The 19,547-nt window shown below is 41.8% G+C and overlaps 3 protein-coding genes across 3 annotated transcripts; 1 reads left to right on the forward strand and 2 right to left on the reverse strand.

The window, feature by feature from the left end:
• Positions 1 to 5: 5 nt before the first annotated feature.
• LOC139347583 (cellular retinoic acid-binding protein 1) lies at positions 6 to 5,917 on the reverse strand. Its single transcript, XM_070987327.1, has 4 exons — positions 5,784 to 5,917; positions 4,534 to 4,712; positions 3,902 to 4,015; positions 6 to 177 (listed from the first exon to the last, which is right to left on the reverse strand). The coding sequence occupies exons 1-4, from the start codon at positions 5,851 to 5,853 to the stop codon at positions 127 to 129; spliced, it is 414 nt and encodes a 137-aa protein (XP_070843428.1). The 5' UTR covers positions 5,854 to 5,917; the 3' UTR covers positions 6 to 126.
• A 3,675-nt stretch (positions 5,918 to 9,592) lies between these two features.
• On the reverse strand, positions 9,593 to 14,648 carry slc25a44b (solute carrier family 25 member 44b). Its single transcript, XM_070969555.1, has 4 exons — positions 14,429 to 14,648; positions 12,915 to 13,577; positions 12,655 to 12,782; positions 9,593 to 11,961 (listed from the first exon to the last, which is right to left on the reverse strand). Exons 2-4 carry the CDS (start codon positions 13,534 to 13,536, stop codon positions 11,770 to 11,772), a joined length of 942 nt encoding a protein of 313 aa, XP_070825656.1. The 5' UTR covers positions 13,537 to 13,577; positions 14,429 to 14,648; the 3' UTR covers positions 9,593 to 11,769.
• Positions 14,649 to 15,120: 472 nt separating this feature from the next.
• Positions 15,121 to 18,786, forward strand: LOC139329638 (proteasome subunit alpha type-4-like). Its single transcript, XM_070960003.1, has 9 exons — positions 15,121 to 15,241; positions 15,684 to 15,709; positions 15,829 to 15,871; positions 16,171 to 16,333; positions 16,445 to 16,522; positions 16,609 to 16,697; positions 16,835 to 16,965; positions 18,114 to 18,237; positions 18,557 to 18,786. Exons 2-9 carry the CDS (start codon positions 15,707 to 15,709, stop codon positions 18,709 to 18,711), a joined length of 786 nt encoding a protein of 261 aa, XP_070816104.1. The 5' UTR covers positions 15,121 to 15,241; positions 15,684 to 15,706; the 3' UTR covers positions 18,712 to 18,786.
• Positions 18,787 to 19,547: the final 761 nt, after the last annotated feature.

A 19,547-nucleotide genomic window follows, 5' to 3' on the forward strand; every position in this document is an offset into this window, starting at 1 on the left:
TGTGATTTTCATGAAAACACTGAATGTCAAAACAGATTATTTGAGATTTTTATGCGAACTTTCTCACACTGACAGATCACAGACAGATTATGTGTTGGAGGAAATTGTGAAGGACACGGACTTCTGCTACGCTCTCACGTAGATCCTCGTGCACACCACATCGTCGGCGCCGAAGATCTGAAATGAGATCGAGCAGAAGGGTTTTTTTTTTATTAATCTGATGGTTGCTTCGTCAGCAGCAGTGCCCTGACACCACGCAGCCAACACTTATTTCAACTCTTCACCATGCTTTACTCAGCCTTTCAGCAGACGGTGTGTGAGGGTGTTTACTGTCAAATCAGTCAGTCAAGCAACAACAACCATGAAAACTGAGAGAAGTTTCTCTGCAGTTGAAGCTTTCCAATCCAGACTGGAGAAAAATGTGTTAGTGTGACATTTATACAAATTGCAGTCAAAGTAATCGTCCCTGTACGTGTAATTTGGAATAATGTACTCCAGTCAAGTATTAACTTGTCAGATTTTTCCTCTCAGCCACATGCATTGTCCCTGAATTTCCTCTGATAAAACCACAACCAGGCCTCATTTTCTGCTCTGCTACATTTCCAACGCTAATTGCGTAAAAGCTGGCTAACATCATGATATTTATTTGACACAGCTGCCTGCTGAAGAAACAGACGTGACAAAAAGTGGTCCGAAAATGGGGAAGAAACACTGGATGCCCGGGGTTAAGGGTGGGTGTGTCGGAGTTCAAAGATTTATGGGTGTCCCAGGGGCGTAGCGTTATGGCCAACTGCAGCACCACACATCATCATTATCTCGGGCCGTGCGGCGTGGCGGGACGGGGAAACGCGCTGGCTGTGAAAAATGGAGCCGAGGCGGCTCCATCTGGCACGTGGCGCGATGCCGAGGGAGACATTAACTGGAGGTAACACCAGGGTCCATTGGCATTTCTCAACAACATGATCAATGAGACCAATTAAAGCCCGCAGGAGAACACGCACAGATTTGGACCCCCAGCACTGGCACAGCTGCACAATTTCATCTGGCTCCAGGCCCATCGGGAAGTAGCCGATGCAGGACTGCATTAATCTTTGAAAAATCAATATTTATTGGCTTGAAATGTAAAGGAAGTATATGAGGCTCCTCGCGTTGACGAGTAAGAGCACTTTTGTATTATCCAGCATTTATCCTCGTCCCTTTTTACTCGAGACTCTCCAAATGGTCGTTACAGTCCACCCAGCTTAGATCACAGTGAGTGCAGTAAGCCGCCACATGTTGTCTTCGTTAAGCTCCACATCCATCCATCTTTCCCAGAGAGCCTAATTTCCTCATGTGCTGGCCAGCGCTTTTATTCAAGTTTATGGGCATTTTTCCTGTTTACAGTGAATGATCGATCGTGTTCGTCTGTGAGCAGGGAGGAGAAGATGAACAAGCAGGGGGCTTACCAGCAACACAATACTGAACCGGTGCTAACACACACCAACAGCAGCTAACAGAGGAGGAGTGTCCCACACTGACGAAGCTATAAGAGGTGCTGTAATCCTTAATTATTCCACAGTGTTAACTGAAGACAGGGACTCCCACCCTCCGAGCCACAGACATGAGCTGCTGACCCCTTGAGGAGGTTGTGTGACTCAGCCAAAAAGTAAATAGGTTGAATAATGATTATGTCATTTTATCGTCTTTTAAAGGCTGGTTTTGTGTACAGTATCTGTGTGCAAAGTAACGTCAGTCATCACCACCTTTCAGCATTCAGCAGCACATGAAGTCTTTTGGGGTGTTTTTCAGAAACAGACTATGAAGGTTTCAGTCTGTCTCTGCCTCAGCATCATTCAGACCTTCTAATCTAAAGCAGGCCATTAATTTAGGTCTAATATGAGAAAGTTATGTTTCAATTACCGCACAGCTGGGAGTATATCTGACCTCTCCCTCCTCGCTGTCACATCAAAACTTATGATCTTTTCTTTGAAAAGTCTCATTCTCTTTCCGATGATTCAGCCCCACGTGCAGATCATATTACACCCAATCACTCGGCAACAACGCGGACAGCCGCACACACCCTTATCTTGAATAAAAACACATTTGGCCCCGTTCAAAGCTTTTTTTCCCCAGTTTGAAAACCTGCATTCTCTCCAAATTACAGCCGCCCTCAACTGTTTTCCTGCTCGTCTCTCTGCAGAAGTGAGTCACAGTCAGCAAAGAGATCTCCATCACAGCCAAACTGGACTCTGCTTTGTTGTCCATCTGGCCAATAAATCCAAGCAGGCCCAGATGTTTACAGAAAGAAAAAAAAAAGTCTTTGTCTTAGTGATCTTGAATTGCCAGGAACGGGAGGCCGAAGTGTTTCTGATGGATCCAAGGTCACGAAGTACTGTCTAACATCAAACATATGGCAGCGAAATGTTCGTTTATTCCTTTGAAACCCTTGCTGTTAGAATAATTCACTTGCTTTCCGCCTTTTGTTCCTTTTGTGTGTTTTTATTAATCACGCAGCCGATAGCAAAATAAGATCAAATGATTAAGAAAAACAAAGCTCGCCTTGGCAGAGTCTGACTTTGGCCTACATTTCAGACCTTTATGAAAACTTCTCTTTTATGTCTTTTTCCTCGAGGTGATAAAATAACGCATAAAAGACAGTTCATCATGATGCTGTGCTGCCTCACAGATACAGATGTGGTCATCCACACCCTCATCTGGCAAAAAAAGGAAACATGAGAATTGATGGTGTCCCCCATGGGAATGACGGACATTTCCTGGGAACTACGTGGTATTTTGGAAAAATATTGACCAGATCGTTTAACATTTTTGCATCTGTTGTCACCGCCCAGTTCTGGTCTCTCTTGACCATCTGTCCAGCTTTGGTTTCTGCCTCTGCCAAGATTCTGGTGGCCTGCTCGTCATTAAGAAATGGGCCTAATTGGCTTTCTGCTGAGGGTTCGCTGAAAGGATTGATACCACTCTTGTGTCTGGATGGTAAATATGAAGCTGTGGATCTTGCTTGTTGAACCCAAGTGTGAAAAGTATTTTCTTGACTTATCTTTTTTGTCTATGAGATATCATCTAATGACATCACATTTCATACAAGAAATGCAGCTCGATGAGAGGCGATGAGGCGATGATATAACCCAAACCCTAAAGCCATGCTGGCCAATCAGAAGCCTGAAAAAAGCTATTATTAATAGGCGGCCTGCGACTAAAGGTCTGTTTTCAGTGACCTAGGACTGAGTTTGTGTGTGGACGAAAGGCCAAAACACATAGAAAAAGCTATGTTTTGAAAGTACCTGTAGGTGGATTTTGCTGCCTTTGAACAGAGCCAGGCTAAATGTTTCCCCCGTTTTCAGTCTTTATGCTAAGCTAAGCTAACAGCTGCTGACTCTGGCTTCATACTTACTATACAAATATGAAGGTGCTATCACTGCTCTCTTAACTCTAACTCTCAGAAAGGAAATAAGCGCTTTTCCCCAAACGGTTCCTTTAAAAGAATAACTGTGTTTTTGTCCCAAATTGAGGACCGTCGCTTTAACCGATCCCTTGTTTTCTTCTTGGCAGAGAAAGAAACCGCTCATGTGGTTAAAGACAGCGACCTCCAAATTCGACACGTCGTCCCACTTTGCAAAACATCCAAACATCTGCTCATTGATCTGCTGAGAAATTTCAGTGGAACATGGGAGTCACTGTGTAGATTTCCTTCTTGAGTCTGATGGGATTTCTTTTAGAAAAGAAAACAGAGAAAACTTTTAGCTTTTTCTACAAAGAGAAAGAAAAGAGATGATCCTGAAGAGACATCAAGTGGGTCCAGAGGTGAGACCTAGAAATCTTAATTTCAGTCTGCAGCTGTATGTAGCGCTCCTGTTTCCTATCTGTCACCGTATTTAAGTAAATTTAAAAAAGAAAAACTCACCAATATGAGTTCATCCCCTTTGAGCTCTCGGCTCCAGAAGGTCTTCGGGCCGCTCCCGCTCAGCAGAGTCTGTTTGCAGTAAATCTTGCTTTCTGTCTCCCAAGTGGCCAAGCTCTGCAGAAAAGCAGCACTTTAATGAGGTTTCCTATATTCATCCCCTCGGCTTCACCTGGCTAACAGGACGTCAGCAGTAAAAATGACAGTTTTTAGATTGAGTGCATGTTTAGCTGCTTACTTGCATTCGTTTTCCCTTAATTTCATTAAAATGTCAGACTTAAAGGGACATTTCCCCAGAGTACTAACCCGTATGTGTTATATAATGTTACCTGTGGCTCTGGAGGAACTGTCCAAAGTCTGAAAAATAACTGATGACACTAGCAGTTGCATTATGGGAAATGTAGGATCTAGTGTTTTGTGAGTTTGACACAAATTAGACACTAAAAGTCAGTATATCTCATCGTTCTCAGATTTTGACCTATTCTTTTTCAAAACAAGATTTTAATATAGGAAGTCATAGTATGCTTCTATAATGTTCATTTTTACTTACACATAGATGTCAGAAATGGATTGACTGGAAGTAAGAATTCAGATTTTCCTTGTGTGCATCATTGCTGTTATCTCCGTCGAATTACCTTACACTTTCTCCCGTCCACCGTCTCCTCGTTAAACTCCTCTCCGACGACGAAGTTGATCTCTGTGGTGCGGACGGTGGTGGAGGTCTTGATGTAGAAGTGCTCGCCGTTCTGCTTTATCTCCACGTGGGGCTTGGAGGCAGCCGCCACTGCCACCTTCCTCAGCATGGGATTCACACCTGAGAACATGCACAAAGCCACCTGTGAGCCCGCTGTGTAAACATCAAGTAGGTCTGTGAAGTCAAAAATGGATAAAATTCCTTCTTGATGTGCAAAAACCACTTTATTGCCACTAAGTATAGACCTATTTCTCCATCATCTGACACTGAGCTTTGTCACCTCACATGTTTTCTGTCTGCCTCTGGCGCCAAAAGGATGGTAAGAAAAACAGTTTCAGAGGGAAAAATTGGCTCATTTACTTGAGGAATGCACAAAAGAGGAGGTATCAATCTCAGAGTCATACCACATTGAAAAACAAATCACTTCTTGTTGTCAGGATAAAGCAGTTACTTTTCATATTTAAAAAAAAAAAAGGATCCTTCAGCAGCTGCAACTGCGATTGTTATCAGCAGATGTTGCAAATATGGAGGATGCCGTGACAAGGTGATGAGAGGGAGGAATGCTCCCGCCGTTTGTTTAGTTCTCCTGTAGCTCGTCATCGTCTGCCCTCCAAATGAGTGGAAAAACTATTAACTCAGTCTGTCACACATGTACAGTTCAAACAATTAGACGAGAGAGCGCTTCAGTCTGTTTCCCATCCGTCCTCCTTGTTTTCCATCACTCAAACTCAGCCGCAAAGCACGAGTTTGGTGTCTCGTGCTGTGATTAAAGCCAGTTGTGCTGCACTTCTGAACACGCAGCTTCACTGTTAGAGGTGTTACAGGAAACCTCATTAAAGTGCTGCTTTTCTGCAGAGCTTGGCCACTCGGGAAACAGAAAACAAGATTTACTGCAAACAGACTCAACACGTCCATATGATAAACAAGACTGCAGCCAGAACCTGTGCTTTCACGGAGCTCAAATTAGACGCGCTGGATTGGTGGAAAGGTGGAAAACGTCACCATTAATCAATCTACTTATAGTCTCCAGTTGGTTCCTCAGGTGTGATGCTTTTTTTTTTTCAGGTATGGTTACAGATAATAGTGCAGACAATAGACCTCTATTCATTTCATGTTCAATCACTGGATGCTTTAAAAGCCCCTCAAAAACACATTCAACTCTTCATAGAAATAAGAGTAAATTGTTCTCACCCAGAGCTTTGAGCAAGTCTTCGAAATTCTCGCTGCTTTTCATTTTCCAGGTGCCTTCAAAATTGGGCATTTTGCTCGTGGGGTTTTGACTCAGCCTCCGTCTCCTGTCGTCTGTCTCCTCCGCTCCCTTTCTTCAGCTCTTTCTCTCCCTCCGTCCGTCCCCGCACTCCCTCCTTCTCTCCTCCCTGTGTGCAGTGATCCCTCACAGCAGACCAAACCCCCTCCTCTACCTCCGCCTCCTCTCCCACACATTAATGACACACACATTTACAGACACTCACCTCCACACACACACACACACACACACACACACACACACACACACACACACACACACACACAAACGTTCTTAATGGTTTATTCTCACTGGAGGTTTCTTTTAACGACCGTGCTGAATTATGGTTCAGTTGGAAGGTCTTGAGGTCTCATCTCATTTGCAGTATCAGTCATCTGATCTCATCTGATGTTTAATGGTTTTACATTTACACAAATATTTACTCTTAAAGGCCTTTTCATTTTATTCTATATGGAGGGTGTGGGACCTCGTTTTAAAGGGTCAGTTCACCCCCCAAAAGTATATTTTTTTGGTTTGTAGTCCATCCATCCATCCATCCATTGTCTATACCCGAGTATCCCTTTCGGGGTTGCGAGAGGAGCTGGAGCCTATCCCAGCTGTCATTGGGCAAGAGGCGGGGTACACCCTGAACCAGTCGATGGCAGGGCAACATATATAGACATATAACCATTCACGCTCACACTCACACCTAAAGACAATTTAGAGTCACCAATTAACCTAATGAGCATGTCTTTGGTCTGTGGGAGGAAGCCAGAGTGCCCGGAGAAAACCCACGCATGCACGGGAAGAACATGCAAACTTCACACAGAAAGGCCCCGCCCGACCCGGGGATCGAACCGGCAACCTTCTTGCTGTGAGGCAGGTGCACTACACCCTGGTTTGTAGTCATTTTTGTCTTTTCAGATGTTTTTATATGTCCCTGTTCTTCAAACAGGCTGTGAAGGGATCCATTCGTAAAGCAGTGTCTAAGTGATGGGGACAAAATCCAACATCCTGTGTTATTAAGACTCTTAAAGCTGAGCTGCTGAACTGCCCCACAGTTATGAGTGTGTTTCACTCATGCAATATGAGGTTTCAGTAGCATGTGTTAAACAAATCAAGCAGGCATTTTTAGTACAAATAAATGTGTAATTTTATTCCTAAAAGACCATCTTGAGGAAAAACACCCACATGATTCATCTATCTCCGACTGCTGGGGCCTCATTTTAGCCTCAGCTGGACTTCAAAATGTATATTTCATATATTTCATTAAGAAATAAGGCCTGTGGATTTTGTCCCTCATCACTTACATTAGAGTCACATTAGCAACCAAAAACTGTCCATGTACATATAGGCACACGTGTCATTTTGAAGGTCCAGTTTTTTGGACTGAACCAGATCTATTGGTAGAAATGGAATATGATATCAGTGTATAATCACCTGAGATAAGAATCCACCATGAGTCTGCCATGTTGCACTACCATGTTTCTACAGTAGCCCAGAAAGGACAAACCAAACACTGACTCCACAAGGTGCCTTCTACGTTTTTCACATCTTTAGCAGCCACCGTAACTTATCCTAAGGCGAGGTGATTCAACTGATTGTGATCTGCAACCTCACCACTAGATGTCACTAAATGCCACACACTGGTCCTTAAAGACAGACTTGAAAAATGTGAAGTGATTCTTTAAAGATGAAATATTTGTCTAAATGCACGATGATTTCCAGTAAACCTCAGTCTCATCCACTGCTACTGAGGATGAAACATCGACATAGATAATTAAAGCTCCTCTCACGCTTCTTTCTCCTTTACTGCTTCTCAAATTCTCATGTCGATCCTTTCATGCTTTGACTATCCTACCTTTTATCCCACACACACACACACACACACACACACACACACACACACACACACACACACACACACACACACACACACACACACACACACACACACACACACAGAGCTACCACCATTACATCCCATGAGAACGAGAGGCCCTTCCTCTAACCCCGGCCAAGTCAGATTTGTTCCCTCTCTGACAGCCCCTCATCAATCTTTTTGACAAAGCGCCTTCCAGACACCACTTGATAATTAATGTTACAGAGCAGAGCAGGGAGCACTCTGTCATCCCACCATGAAGTGTCAGCCAGAAGAAGCCTCCTTGTTTGTTTCAGTCATCACTACATTTGTCTGTTGGTCTCTGGGTGGGTTTATGTTTTCCAGAAGGGGAGAGTGAACATTTGAGGATTTGTGACAAGCACAAAGGGAAAGCGTGAGATGAGAGAGATTTCTCTGCTGCCATCTATCGCCCTGTTTAGGAAACACAGAACATTCTGTGTTTACAATAATTTAAGGTTTTTATGGCTTCAGATTGTAAATGTTGCGTTTTTTACACATGCAGTTCATTCGCCTCTAAAGTCGAAAGTTTTATTCACTCCCATATTTGAAAATTTGAGTTTACATTATAATGAAATTAATCCAAAAACACTGTAAAAATATTCTGTATTTCACAAAAACATATTTTTTCTAATATTATTAATACATTATTCTAATATTGAGGCACCAGAAGCATCAAAATTGCATTCCAGATTGAAGCTTTTATTTCTTTTGAAATTGCCTAATTGGGCTCTTTACAGTCAAATCAGCCAAAACTTTCTGGACAAACACTTGATTTAAACCGAGGTGAGTTTGCCTCAGCAGACCCTTTGATCTCATTACCTAATTAACATAATGAGATATGACCTCTGGTGTCAGAGTGTCACCTTCAGTAAGATGTATGGATGCCCCACAGTTATGAGAACATCAGATGAAGCGCATTAACTTCTCCGGCCACACAATCAAATTTTCTCCTGCCAGACCTTCGTAACTGCACAGTGAACTCCCCGAGGACAACAGGAACACACACGACTCACATGTTTTCTGCGTGTTACACTTCACACAAAGCACAGCAAAGACACTGCAGACAGCTAACAGACACGTCATCCGCCCCTGCTGTGTGTTGACTCATTGTCTAACCACAGAAAAACCTGAAGTCAGATGTGCTTTGCCTGCAGTGATTCAATGCATTGTTAAACATCTGTTTTTTAATGACTCTGCTGAAGCCTGGCCTTTATTTTATTCATGTCTGATCAGTGTTTGGGGGTTTTGAGATTAAACACACAATAAAAGACTTAGAACTACCACTGAACACCTTTAAAACTGTTTGACAGCACGCCTGACTAGTAAATAACCTGATAAATCAGACATGGAGACATTTATCAGCCAATATTAGTTTATCAGACATATAAATGTTGGCATAATAAATCAGTAAATGTAAATCAGATGATAACTAACGACACTGCAGTACAGAGGTGCCAAAGATTCGAGGAGCAGGTTTAGTCATTATAGTTTGTTCACCAGAGTGCTGGCAAGTTTAATTCTCAACTGGAAAATGTGTCATTCATTATGTTTTTTATTACCAAACTAAATTTAAGAGCTCTGTTTAAAAAATGTTTGTCAATGCCGTGTGTTCATATCAGAAAAGCATTAACATTAAATTTAAAATGTTGACGTTGGTATCTGCTTCAAAACTGTGTTGATCAGGCTCTGATTGGGCTCATCTAGTTATTTTTCAGTGCAGGTTTAAGTGATTTGGGTTTCTGAAATGACTACAGATGCACTCATATGACCCGACATCTGCTGATCAAAATACTTTAAAACTGTAAAGTTAGTGCACTTGGAAAACAGTAAAAAGCACAGAGTGACTCTTTTCAACAGCAGCCATGTTTTATTGACCGAACAGACGAAGCAAAGACACACGTTGACATCACATGATGTGAAACCACATGTAATCTGTACAGGACAGTCCAGTTCTGATTTACAGCAGAAGACTAATCGTCGCCCACTGACGACACGGTCGCATGTTTGCCGTTTCTGACAGTTCTGCAGAGACTAAAATTAATAACAGAAGTTTGCACAGATTAACTTCTCTCCCACAAAACTGGACAATTGTAGGAAAACATGGCTTTTAAAGTCCAGTGTGTAGGATTTAGTGGCATCTAGTGGTGAGGTTGCGGATTGCGAATAACTGAACACCCCTTGCTTAATCTTTAAGCCCCTCCAAATGTGAAAGCTGCTCTCTGCAGCCAGTGTTTGGTTCATCCTTTCTGATAGACTCTGATAGAGAACCAGCTCCCTCTGTGGACACAAAGAGCTCATTATGAGGTAATAAAAACACAATGATTGTTATTTTCTGGTGATTACACACTAATGAAAACATAGCTATGGATATCATGTTTCATTTCTAGACATAGATCCCCTTAAATCCTAAACACTGGACCTTTAAAGGTGTTAACTACCCCAAAGAAAAGTAAGAGTGACACTGCATGGAAATGTGTTTGAGACTTACTCTACAACTGAATCTACACGGTGTTCATTCAGTGTTTATAACCCGTCTTAGCATCGCCTGAGCAAATGCCATTATGGCTTCACTTGACCAAACCCTCAGATTTATGAATTTGCCTGCAGTTAAACTCTCCTTTCCATGTGATGAAAATACCTGCAGTGACCTCTAATGTCACATGTATGTAATACTTAAAAACTAGGATCAGTTCTACAAACTGACCACATGTGTTAGTTTCATTAAGAAAACAATCACCTTTCCTAAAAAGCCGTTAGAGGGAAGAAAAGTTACAAAAGCAACAGACTGCATGAGCCACAACACTCAGAAGTTATTCAGTTCAAACAAACGAAGAACAAACTCAACATGACGTGAAGCTCGGACACTTCTGTGGTCTTAATCCCAAAACAACTTGAAGAAAATAAATTAGGTAAATGCATTCCTTTAAGACGTGTTATTGAAGCAATTTACAAGAAATGTACAATCACATTTTGTTCTGAAAAGGATAAAACATTTACATTATTGCACTCAAACACTGACTGTCACAACAGGGAATCAGCTTTATTTCCGCTTACTGTCCTTCACTGTCTCGTCTCAGGCTTTTAAATGGCAGCTTGGCACAACGGAATACCGTTACACCAAGTCAGCCATTAATTAATTAATTAATTAATTAATCAGTCTTGATCGCTGCAGTATTTTCTGCAACGCCAGACAGACAGCGTACTAGTATGTTACAAAAAAGCTGCTAAAATATTGTACTGCGTGTGTGCTGTTTAGTAAGGGAGTGCCATTTATTTTGACTGTGCAGCGTACAGGACAGCTGGAAATTAAATATACCTACAACACAGAGGCTGCCATGACACAGACACAGATTCAAATACCTACTGTTCTTCTCACTAACGTTCAGCGAATAAAAACAAAAAGCAGATTGTCTTGACCACACTGTGAAGGCAGAGCTTTAAAAAGGCCAGCAGAAAAGAACACAGAAGCCAGTTTGATGAGCGTAAGGAAACAAACACTTGGGAGAATGTGAACGCGTCCTCGGGAGTTACACTTCCATTATACTACCATCTTCAGGAGTTATACTACCTTTCTCTACCTTTATATGAGCCCAACACTGCTTGGCTTTAGGACAGCACAAATGCAGTTACTACAGCAGCAATTTCTGCTTTTCTCCACTGCACAGACGTCTGAACGTGACAGCAGAGTGTACGCTGATGCATTCACTTTTTCGACCAAATACAGGAGATGAATCAGTTTGTCTGCATCTTCCAGTGTTAAAACATTGCATTCACCATTTCGATTGCACTAAGAAGCATCACAAACTGAACCTGGATCTGTTATTTAGGCTTCTAATCTGCAACTAATATGCGGGTATGAACACATACATGTTAATGTCTAAAACACAGCTGTTGTGTGTTTAAATTGGCCTGATCCCATTTTGTTGCCCAGGCTGTTATTTAAAACAAGCATTTCTTTCATCCACTGCTCTCTCTGATGTGAGGGTTGAAATGGCACATAGTCCATACACTGTCTGTCCAGGTGTCTTCTACCAGTGTCTCGAGTCCACAAGCTCCGGCCGCAAGCTCAGTTTTTTTAGCGTCTCATAGCCGACCACCATGACGATGGCGGTGGGTGTGGAAGAAATGATGCGTGCCGACAGTCCTTTGGTCAATCCCCAACAGCCCTCCTCTTTGATCAGCTGTCTGAATGTCTCGATGACTGAAGTCCTCCCTTCAACCTAAACAAAACACACATGCAGCACATGTTGTGTTGTTATTTGGAACAAGAAACCAGTGTCACAACTTAGCTATAGCCGGGTGATAGATAGAGTTACTTTAATTCACAGTTTTAGCTTTTGCATTATATATAAAATGTCTACTTGGAGGGAAAATTGAGTTTATTACAACGTGCACAATACTGATTATTTTCGGCCACTCATCCAAAGCTTGGCCTAAGCTTAAATATGCAGAAACAGACATAACATTCGAAGCTGAATTTGGTCATTGGTGGTTTTCATGTTGAACCTTCAGGGCACAGCTTTTCTCACACAGTATTCCTATCAATTAATATTCATTCATTTTGGTAATTGGGTCTTCAAGGCATCACTTGAACTGACATGACAGGAAAAGCTTCTCTGATATGTCAATATGTACAAATTATAGAAGAGTGGCATGACAGCTTGAAACTTTCTGCACACTTCAAAAGAGAGGTAATTATTAACATGTATTTTATCAGCTACTGAAAAATGTCTGACTAAAATGGACTGTGCACAATGGCCCTTTTCTGGCAGCTTTCTCCACATAGCCAGAGAAAAACATCTAATTTTTTGATGCTTTAGGCACCGAATGTCATTTTTCTCTAAGCTACTAGCAATATCCCAGACATTAAATAATCAAATAAATCTGAATTGTGCAAAGTAAACGATGGTTACCTGTACTCTGGCTCTGACCACATCCATTGGGTTGGTGACAGTTGAGGCAGTAGCAGCAGCTAAAGGTCCAGCCATGGCTTGTAGAATCAGATGAGGGCAGTCACTGGGAGCCAGTTTAGAGAGTTGCTCTGTAGAACATTACACATACAGATCAACCACATGACAAGGACTGGTTGAATGTACAAATACACTGCAGAAAGTGTAATTCATGCAGTGCTTTATAGTGTAGAAAACATACAAAATAAGTTCCAGCCCCTTACCAGCGTAAAAATGATAGAAAGGCCACCAGACAGCACTGTTTGGGATGTAAGTGAGTAAAGAAGCCACATATCCCCTGTAGAAGCCCCGGAAACCATCGGCAGCAAAAATCTGAGCCATAATGTTCCTGGTTTGTCCGAACACTTTTTTGGACTTTCCAGTCTCCGTGTTAAGCCGAAAGCGGGTGAGGTGCTCCCCTTGGCCCTGCATCATCAGCTGCTGAGAGACAACATCTATGGGAACAGTGATGCTCTGAGCGACCAGGGAGGCCGAGCCGCCCGCCACCAGTGACTTGAGCGTATTGTCCTCAGAATACTGGGAGACATACTTCCTCACGAGCTCGTAGGTGGTTATGTAAGCCTGGCCTGAGATTAGTGTGAAGGTGTTGACCATAAAGCCGCGATAAAGGCCTTGAACACCCTCCGCCCGCAGAATCTTGAAAAAGGCGTCGAAGGTGCCGCTGTAGAGTGATTTGCCCCTCTGCACCTGCAGCCGAGTGCGGATGAGCGTGGCCGGATAGACGGTGGCCCGGATGGTCATCGTCATGAACACCCCGAAGGAGTAGAACTTCCTTTTGTCGAGGTCCTCCCACTCGATGATCTGGATGTTCCTTTTCTGCTGCATCCTGCCAGCTGTTGGTGGCCCCTCATCAGACTGATTCCTGCCTGACAGCATTAACAACAACAGTCCAGTCAGTAAACTCATTTTTACTTTACATATCACTCAACCCTCGTGTCTACCAACAGATCCCCCCGCTCTCTTAATTGCAGCAGGGCCTGATAATGTCTTATGACGGAAAATAGGTTATAGAAAATAGGAAATAAAACTTAAATGGAAAATCCTACCACTTACATATCAGTAATAACAGCATGGCTTTATGTTATTCTTTCTTTATTGCCCTCCAAATAATAACATGACATGGCATGATAACAATGCAATCCTCAAAAGTGATGCACCAGGAAACTGACAACACTAATTTCTTCCCTGGTCTGTCATTACAGTGAAAACATCCTGCCACGGATGTTAAACTTCTACTCATCCTTGATCAATGATCTCTGTCTCCAGTTATCTGTGAGAGAGAGTTCAAGGGTCATACTCTGCTAGCTTAAGCTAACTACGCCGTATTAAATATCCCTGCAGCTTTGGCAAATACAGCGCGGCATGTTGGTGTTATTAACGTGTTCTTACAAATGTCGCTTTACTTGTCACCACTATCTTAACATCATTGACATTAGCTGATGTTACACCGGTTTGTTCTTGACCCCAGCGGCAACACCAGTCAGAGGACACCATGTTCCCGAGACGGTGTGGAGCCGACTGGGACCTAACTAACTGCATCAGTCGTGTGTCGGCCAGTAACACACATGACAAAGTAAACGATGACACCGAGTGTTTATTAAAATATGCCTGTCGTTATCTGCTGGATATGTTCGTATGGTTTGAGCTTGTGTTAGCTAACACTGAGCCTGCCCAAAGTTCCATAACGTTAGCATGAGTATGATTAGCAAACACCTACCTCTTCAGACAGTTTATTCCAAAATCATGTCCGTAATGTCGGTCAGACTAGAAACATCATGTCATCAGCCGATTAAAGAATATGTAATTCCGAATATCGTCATTCAGCTGCTTGATGTTAGAATGCTAACGACGTGAGAGTTAGCCTGCCTCTAGCTAGTCAGCTAGCTAATCATAAGGTATCTTCCCGATCCCATTCAAACGCTGCAGGTAGAACCAATGACACGCCGCAGAGCTTCTTCTTCTTTCTCCATAATTTACACGTCATAATGTGTTCCATTCTCCCATTACTGCCAACAGCAGGGCTGGAGGGGAACACCACAATTATAAAACTCCAGACCCGCTCTCTTTTGGAGTTAAATACATATACGCAAGTACAATTTCAGTGTGTTCTTGTAATTTTAGAGCTGAATGTTTTATATTTAGCCGGTCTGTATTTGCTTCTGTACTTGTGCTGCGATAACAGCTGAATTTCTCCTCTGCCGATCAATAAATTTCCTAATAATTTAAAGGTTGAGGTATCATAGTTCTTCTACTGAGTACATTTCACTAATTATTTACTTTTACCCACGCCCATCTGTCAAACTGCGCATGTACGACTTTCACAAAGTGTACGTAAAAAAATGTTTTACCTCGCTGGACACGCAGAATGATCGGTCGGTCCTCCCACTGGAAGTTGGCGCTGTTGAGCGTCCTCAACGCCGCAAGATCCCGGTGTGTCTATGACGAAACATCAAACTGAAAGTAGTGGACCTCTCAACCTGCGAAACACTCATAGGGAAAAAGTACGCAAACTTGAATCGTTTCACGTAAGGTAATGTAGTCTAAATTTATTCTTTGCTACAGCATTGTTTTATTCCTCCACAATTTTACAGTTTAAGTACAGTTCTGTCCAATCAGAGGGCTTTCTTCATTATGAACTAGCTAGCTAGCAAGCTAATGAGCTAGCATGCTCAGATACTGCAGATTCATTCTGTTCATCAGCAGTTAGCTTAGCTAGCTGTCATGTACTGAAGCAGAGAAAAGTGGATTTAAACGACGCTTGCTGTTGTGAGTTAACGTGTGCGCAAATGAGTTATCAGACAATTTGCTGAAAAGTTTGTGTTCACCAATTTGTCGGTAAGGAGATATTTCCTTACAAATATATGAAATGAGCACTATAGTATTAATACAAACAGACTGAAACGTTTTTTCTTGTCACTGTTTGGTTTCTGCTGGTCGCCCTGTCGTCTTATAACCTCTGCTGTGTTTTGCAGGACAGTTTCAGTGGCGTGAAAACATGGTAGGTAACTGTTGTACTTACCACAAATATCTCTTATGCATGTTCAAACTATGCTACTGCTTGTCTTTCACAAGTCCAGTTTGTGTTTAGTAATTCCTGTTGTTTCTTCTTCTGTTCAGTCTCGTAGATATGATTCCCGAACAACCATCTTTTCTCCTGAGGGTAAGTCTAATTTCATTTTACCCATTTGATAATCAATGTGATATTGACTGAATTTATCACATACAAGATGTTTGTTACTCCATTACATTACGTTTGGAAAAACCTACATATCTTGCTCATTATTTTATGCAATTTCCACATAAACTTGACATTCGAAATGGGAAATATTTCCATGATTGTGTGGTTTTGTAATGATGAACCAACCAGGGGGTGTGTGATGTTATATATGTTGAATTAAATTCAGACTGTTAAGGTTAACTTGCTTTGCCTAATACGACCTTTGTGGCTGTATTTTACAGGACGCCTGTATCAGGTGGAGTATGCAATGGAAGCAATCGGTCACGCTGGAACATGTCTGGGGATTCTGGCAAATGATGGAGTGCTGTTAGCCGCAGAGAGACGCAACATCCACAAACTGCTCGATGAGGTTTTCTTCTCTGAGAAGATCTACAAGCTCAATGAGTGAGTGAACTGAAGTACAGAAGGAAAATACAAACCTCAGTTATCACTCTTTCTCAGGCTAACGTTGCACTGTGGTTTTGTCTGTGTGTATGCGTGATCATCTTTTTTCAGCGACTTGGCTTGCAGTGTTGCTGGGATCACATCAGATGCTAATGTACTGACAAATGAGCTGCGGCTAATTGCACAGAGGTGAGTTTTCCAAAGTGTTTGTGCTCCAGTTTCTACCAGTTTATCACACTCACCAGCAACTGTTGATCAGTTTAATTTCTCTTCAGATTTTTATTGCAGTACCAGGAGCCAATACCCTGCGAGCAGCTGGTGACAGCCCTGTGTGACATCAAGCAGGCATACACACAGTTCGGAGGTAACAGCAGTCTCCTCTTCTTGTATAAAACTTGTATAACACAAGCTACAAGAATACTGACAGAGTTTTCTTATCTTTGTGTAAAGACACAGATGGATTTTGGCTTTCTGTAGCAGCTGTGTGTTTTGTGTTGACAGGTAAGAGGCCGTTTGGTGTTTCTCTGCTGTACATGGGCTGGGACAAACACTATGGCTTCCAGTTGTACCAGAGTGACCCAAGCGGCAACTATGGAGGCTGGAAGGCAACCTGCATTGGCAACAACAGTGCCGTAAGTCTGAAATGATGAAATGAAATCAGTGAGATGATTTCAACAGGTGCAGCAGATAGTGTCATATAGAAGTGATTTTACAGTGGTACTTCTGGCTGTGAATAGGATCCATAATACTTTGTTTTCAGAAGATTTAGCTTAGTTTTACTGGTGTTGTTTTGGCTTAGATGTGTTCGATCTGGCAGCAGAGGGCCTGGTTGAAACATGTTTGACTGTAGGTGTTGTAAAACTGTTGCTAGTACTGAAGGGTTCATTCATCCCACCTCACTTCCACCCACTTCCACAGGTCCTCAGAAACCTATCAGTGACATCATGAAGACTACGTCCATGTTTAATACAGTCTATATATATGTGTTTATATATCATGTGACGGCAGAAAAAGTCTTATATTTCACATTATGCTCTATCATTTATTTCGTGTTGCAAAATCAGGCAGCGCAAACAAACATGGAGCAGAGTGAATGTGCAGCAGTATGGGGTATTTCTGAACAGGAGAACCTCAACCAGCCAAGACAAAGTGAGGAGCTCGTACCTAAAAGAGGGGCTGCTTCTGACACACGGATGTGGTTTAGGCATAAAAAGTGTGACACGGGCCAGAAAACTAGATTATGCAAATTATATCACAGACCGGTCCCCACAGCAGGCTGAAACACGTCTAACCTCTTTTACCACCTCTGCATACTGTTTACCTTTTTATATTTTAAGCATTAATATTTCTATTTTGTTTCTTGCTTAATTGCAAATTTGCACAAAGGTTCTAAATAAAAGGAGAAAAGTAAATATGAGTAATTACCTTTTATTTGTTGAGTATATACAGTTATTCAACATGTAGTATTAATCAGGCCTTTTCTTGTGGTCATTTTCTATAAACTGTTTATTCATTGAGTTTATAGAAAATGTGCTATATCATGATATGTAGCGTTATCTAGATATAAGATTACATAAAATATTGAGATTTTGTTTGCAGTGCTGTCGGTGTAATCAGTGTATATTCTAAATGTCAGATATAATACGACATTTTCAGATGTCAGTGTAACTTCAGTGACAGTTCAGAGGTCGAAACAATAAATATATCCATATATGAAGGTGAATTTTGACTGTACTCTTCCCCCTGTGTGGTGTTTGATGCGCCGACTTCTTGGCCTCAGGCTGCAGTGTCCATGTTGAAGCAGGACTACAAAGAGGGAGAAATGACTCTGTCCTCTTCTCTGGCTTTGGCTGTCAAAGTCCTGAACAAGACAATGGATGTCAGCAAGCTCTCAGCAGAGAAAGGTGAGGATCAGATGTACTTTCTTCAAGTTTTGCTTTCATATTGAAACTATTAGTGTCTCCTAAATTGGAGACACTAAACTGTTATTGTGTTACTGCGAGAAATATGATACAACAGAGGTAACACCAACCAAACGGCAAGCTCTGATGAAGTGTTGATTAGCAGTCAAGTTAGTAAAACTCTCAACTCTTAGAACTTCCAGCTAGACGTACAGCAACAGTTGCTCAGTAATTAATGATCAGACTTTGTTTACTGCCTTGATGCTAAAGATTTTAAAGGTGCCAGTGCTTGATCTGTTCAACACCGCATTGACTGTTTCAGTGGAAATCGCCACCCTGACAAGAGAAGATGGGAAAACAAAAATCAAGGTGCTGAAACAGAAAGAAGTCGAGGAGCTCATCAAGCGGCACGAAGCTGAGGAGGCCAAGGCTGAAAAGGACAAAAAGGAGAAGGAGCAGAAGGAGAAGGACAAATGAGCAGTCATTTTTTTCCCCCTCATGTCACCAGATGGTTTATTGTTTTGTCTTTTGCATTAAAAATTTTGAAACTGATCAACCTGCTGTTGTCTGTATCATTGTCGCAGCTTTTAAAAGACCTTACAGATATAAATGGGATGGATAAAATATTATATTTCATACAATTCAACAGCTCATAAACGACAGCCTCTAAAATGATTTTTATTCTCATCCTACAATTTTAATATTACTTAAAAGCAGACAGATGTTTGCCTGCTGCTGCTCCTCTTATTTTTTCATTTTGCAGGTTATAATGTGCATATTTGCTGTTATGGCCACATGATGGAGCTATCAGTCCTGTGGATGCACCTTTATTGTGTGCGTGTGTTGGATAAATATGACAGAGCTCATGTCCCAATAAATCTCACATTCACCCTCCAGTTTTATCAGAACCAGTTATCTATGATGCTGCACTTTCAAAAATTATAACAGCTGAAAATTATCTGAGTACTTCTGCCACCAAAGGAAGTCAAAAGAATTGCGTTTATTACAAATGAGCTGAACGAGAACAGAAACGTGTTAAAGCAGGCGAGTGGTTCAAACTAGAACTTGATGCCTTGCTGTGGTTTTATGTCTTTGGATCCAGTAAGACAGGAGTTGTTTCACAGGTGAAAATTAAACAGATTTTTAATGAACTACAGCAGATTATACGTTTATTTTGGTATAAATCCCAATATAAAGACTTTTCCAGACAGGAAAAGAAAAATGACTTAGTGTATGTCTGATATATATTTATGGACTGTGTAGTCTGTGTAGTCTGGCTGCTAATGAACTGTCATCTGTTGACAGGTCTAGTT

This window comes from Chaetodon trifascialis, chromosome 1 (genome assembly GCF_039877785.1).
Source record: "Chaetodon trifascialis isolate fChaTrf1 chromosome 1, fChaTrf1.hap1, whole genome shotgun sequence".
NCBI classification, from domain to species: Eukaryota; Metazoa; Chordata; class Actinopteri; order Chaetodontiformes; family Chaetodontidae; genus Chaetodon; species Chaetodon trifascialis.

Coding starts and splice junctions, on each gene's coding strand:
- LOC139347583 (XM_070987327.1), bottom strand. CDS start 5,853: ATGCCCAATTTTGAAGGCACCTGGAAAATGAAAAGCAGCGAGAATTTC. Junction 4,713..5,783: donor AGACTTGCTCAAAGCTCTGG/GTGAGAACAATT, acceptor GCATGTTCTCAG/GTGTGAATCCCATGCTGAGG. Junction 4,016..4,533: donor TGGACGGGAGAAAGTGTAAG/GTAATTCGACGG, acceptor GCTTTTCTGCAG/AGCTTGGCCACTTGGGAGAC.
- slc25a44b (XM_070969555.1), bottom strand. CDS start 13,536: ATGCAGCAGAAAAGGAACATCCAGATCATCGAGTGGGAGGACCTCGAC. Junction 12,783..12,914: donor TTTCTATCATTTTTACGCTG/GTAAGGGGCTGG, acceptor AATGTTCTACAG/AGCAACTCTCTAAACTGGCT. Junction 11,962..12,654: donor TGGTCAGAGCCAGAGTACAG/GTAACCATCGTT, acceptor TGTTTTGTTTAG/GTTGAAGGGAGGACTTCAGT.
- LOC139329638 (XM_070960003.1), top strand. Junction 16,698..16,834: donor GGCATACACACAGTTCGGAG/GTAACAGCAGTC, acceptor TTGTGTTGACAG/GTAAGAGGCCGTTTGGTGTT. Junction 18,238..18,556: donor CAAGCTCTCAGCAGAGAAAG/GTGAGGATCAGA, acceptor TGACTGTTTCAG/TGGAAATCGCCACCCTGACA.